The sequence below is a fragment of the Fukomys damarensis genome, unplaced genomic scaffold (genome assembly GCF_012274545.1).
Source record: "Fukomys damarensis isolate Sample0158 unplaced genomic scaffold, DMR_v1.0_HiC HiC_scaffold_37, whole genome shotgun sequence".
Classification (NCBI taxonomy): Eukaryota; Metazoa; Chordata; class Mammalia; order Rodentia; family Bathyergidae; genus Fukomys; species Fukomys damarensis.
In genome coordinates, this window is record NW_022900949.1 from 34,613,695 (window position 1) to 34,615,620 (window position 1,926).

A 1,926-nucleotide genomic window follows, 5' to 3' on the forward strand; every position below is an offset into this window, starting at 1 on the left:
TTTTAAATTTCTTTTTTTTTTTTTTTTTTTTTTTGGTACCAGAGATTGAACTCAGGTCCTTGCGCTTGCAAGGCAGGCGGCAGAACCACTGAGCTAAATCTCTGGTCCTAAATTTTGCTTTTTGAAATTAGCAGTTGTTTTTTGTTTTTGTTTTTTCTGGTACCAGGAACAGAACTCAGGACCTCATGCTTGCCAGGTGTGGCAGAGCTACAACCCCGACCCACTTTTTGTTTTTTGAGAGTCTCCTCATGCAGTTCAGGCTGGCCTTAAACTCCTGGAGATCCTCCTGCCTCAGCTGGGATTACAGGCCTGCGCTACCACCACATCTAGCCAAAATTAGCATATTCCTAACAATTTTCAAACAGCAATTCTGATGATTCTCAACGTTTATCAGATACACACAGAAATGATGACTGACCAATTGTATAAACAACTTCCACATCATCCATCTGGGAGTCGGTAATGCTGTTTTTCGCTTCACCTTTCACTTCCCCGAGGAGAAAACCTTCCTGCGGACACAGATGAGAGGCCAGTTATGGAACACGCTGATCGGATGGACGCTGCCCAGCTCCTACCCACCGAGCACCTCGTCAGGCTGCTCTACTGTGGGCAGGCACCGAGACGGCCAGGAATGTAACCGGTGGGATTGCACACGGCACTGTGGCTCAGGAAGGGGACGGAGGTCGTGGGCCGAGGTAGAGGAGGCCGTGGAGGGGACAAGACGGGAGCTGGCTGGCTGTAAAGGCCAGGGGCTATCAGTGTGGGCAGCGCCGGGCCTCAGCACGCCGGAGCAGAGGCCGAGGGCTGAAGTCGGTAGGGCGCCCAGGGCTCCTCTCCACTAGGAGACCGGAGGCTGCGCCATCTCAATGCCCGACGCTGGCCTCAAAGCGGGGGCAAGACCGGTTACCAGATTTAGAATTGTGAAAAATGGGAAACTGCAAGACAAGAGAGTAAAGACTGGGAATTCAGGCTCAGGCTCTGCTGTCTGGAACAGGCTGTAAGGTGAGCCCGACTCCTTAACGCAAGCATCCGCCCGGAGCACTGGTGATTCGCGGCACTGCGGAGAACCCAGGTCTCCTCCAGGTGCGTTTGAAGACACCCGGTGTGCTCGACAGTGACATTTCACCCTCTAGGAAGTTAGTTAATACGGTAATCTACTCGCCTGCCCCAGGGTCGTGGACACCACTGAATGGGTGCTAAGCCAGGAAAGCGTCTTTTCTAAAGGTTTGCTTTCTATTTGCTCTTTGCTGGATGCTAATTTGTAAGGTCACACAGAACATACTGATTACAACCTCTCTCAGGATTTGTTGAAAAGCAGTTTGGAGCCGGGTGTGGTGGTGCACGCCTGTAATCCCAGCACTCAGGAGGCTGAGGCAGAAGGATCACGGTGAGTTCGAGACCAGCCTGGGCTACATAGTGAGTTCCAGGTCAGTCTTAGCTCCATAGTGAGACCCTGTCTCAAAAAAACAAAAAAAAACAAAACAAAAAAACCAATTTGGGGGAACGCACGATATTACATATACGTGTTGGTTTTTTGAGACAGGGTCTGGCCCAGGCTGGCCTCGAACTCGCACCGCTCCTGCGTTCTGTTTTACAGGAATCGCAGCCGGCGTCGCTCGGCCTGGGGTCCTGCCGTCCCGGGTCCCTCTGCAGGTTACCAAGCGCGCGGGCAGGACACCGCTGCCGACCTCAGCCGCACATCCCACGGCCTTTCTCAGCTCCGCGCCCCTCCGCCTCACCCCGCGGCTCTGAACCTAGACCAAAGTACAGACGCGCACATCAGAAAGTGTCGGAAGGAACTAGCCGAGGCCTGACAAGCGGAGCAAAGTTGGAAGCGGTGCCAGCAGGTAAGTACTCAGCTTCTCACCCCCTCGCGTCCTCTGGCGCACGGTGGCCCGCGCGGCCGACTGCGGGAGCCAGAGGCGC

At 54.0% G+C, this 1,926-nt stretch overlaps 1 protein-coding gene across 1 annotated transcript in view; it reads right to left on the bottom strand.

Annotated features, from left to right (window-relative positions):
* The window catches only part of Abraxas1 (abraxas 1, BRCA1 A complex subunit), a gene marked incomplete at its 5' end in the record, with an annotated part of 14,670 nt that extends 12,749 nt beyond the window's left edge, over positions 1-1,921 (bottom strand). The window contains 2 exons of the mRNA XM_033759674.1: positions 419-509; positions 1,868-1,921. Coding sequence (XP_033615565.1) covers positions 419-509; positions 1,868-1,921 — 145 coding nt within the window. The remainder of the gene's footprint in view (positions 1-418; positions 510-1,867) is intronic.
* Between the last annotated feature and the right edge of the window lie 5 nt (positions 1,922-1,926).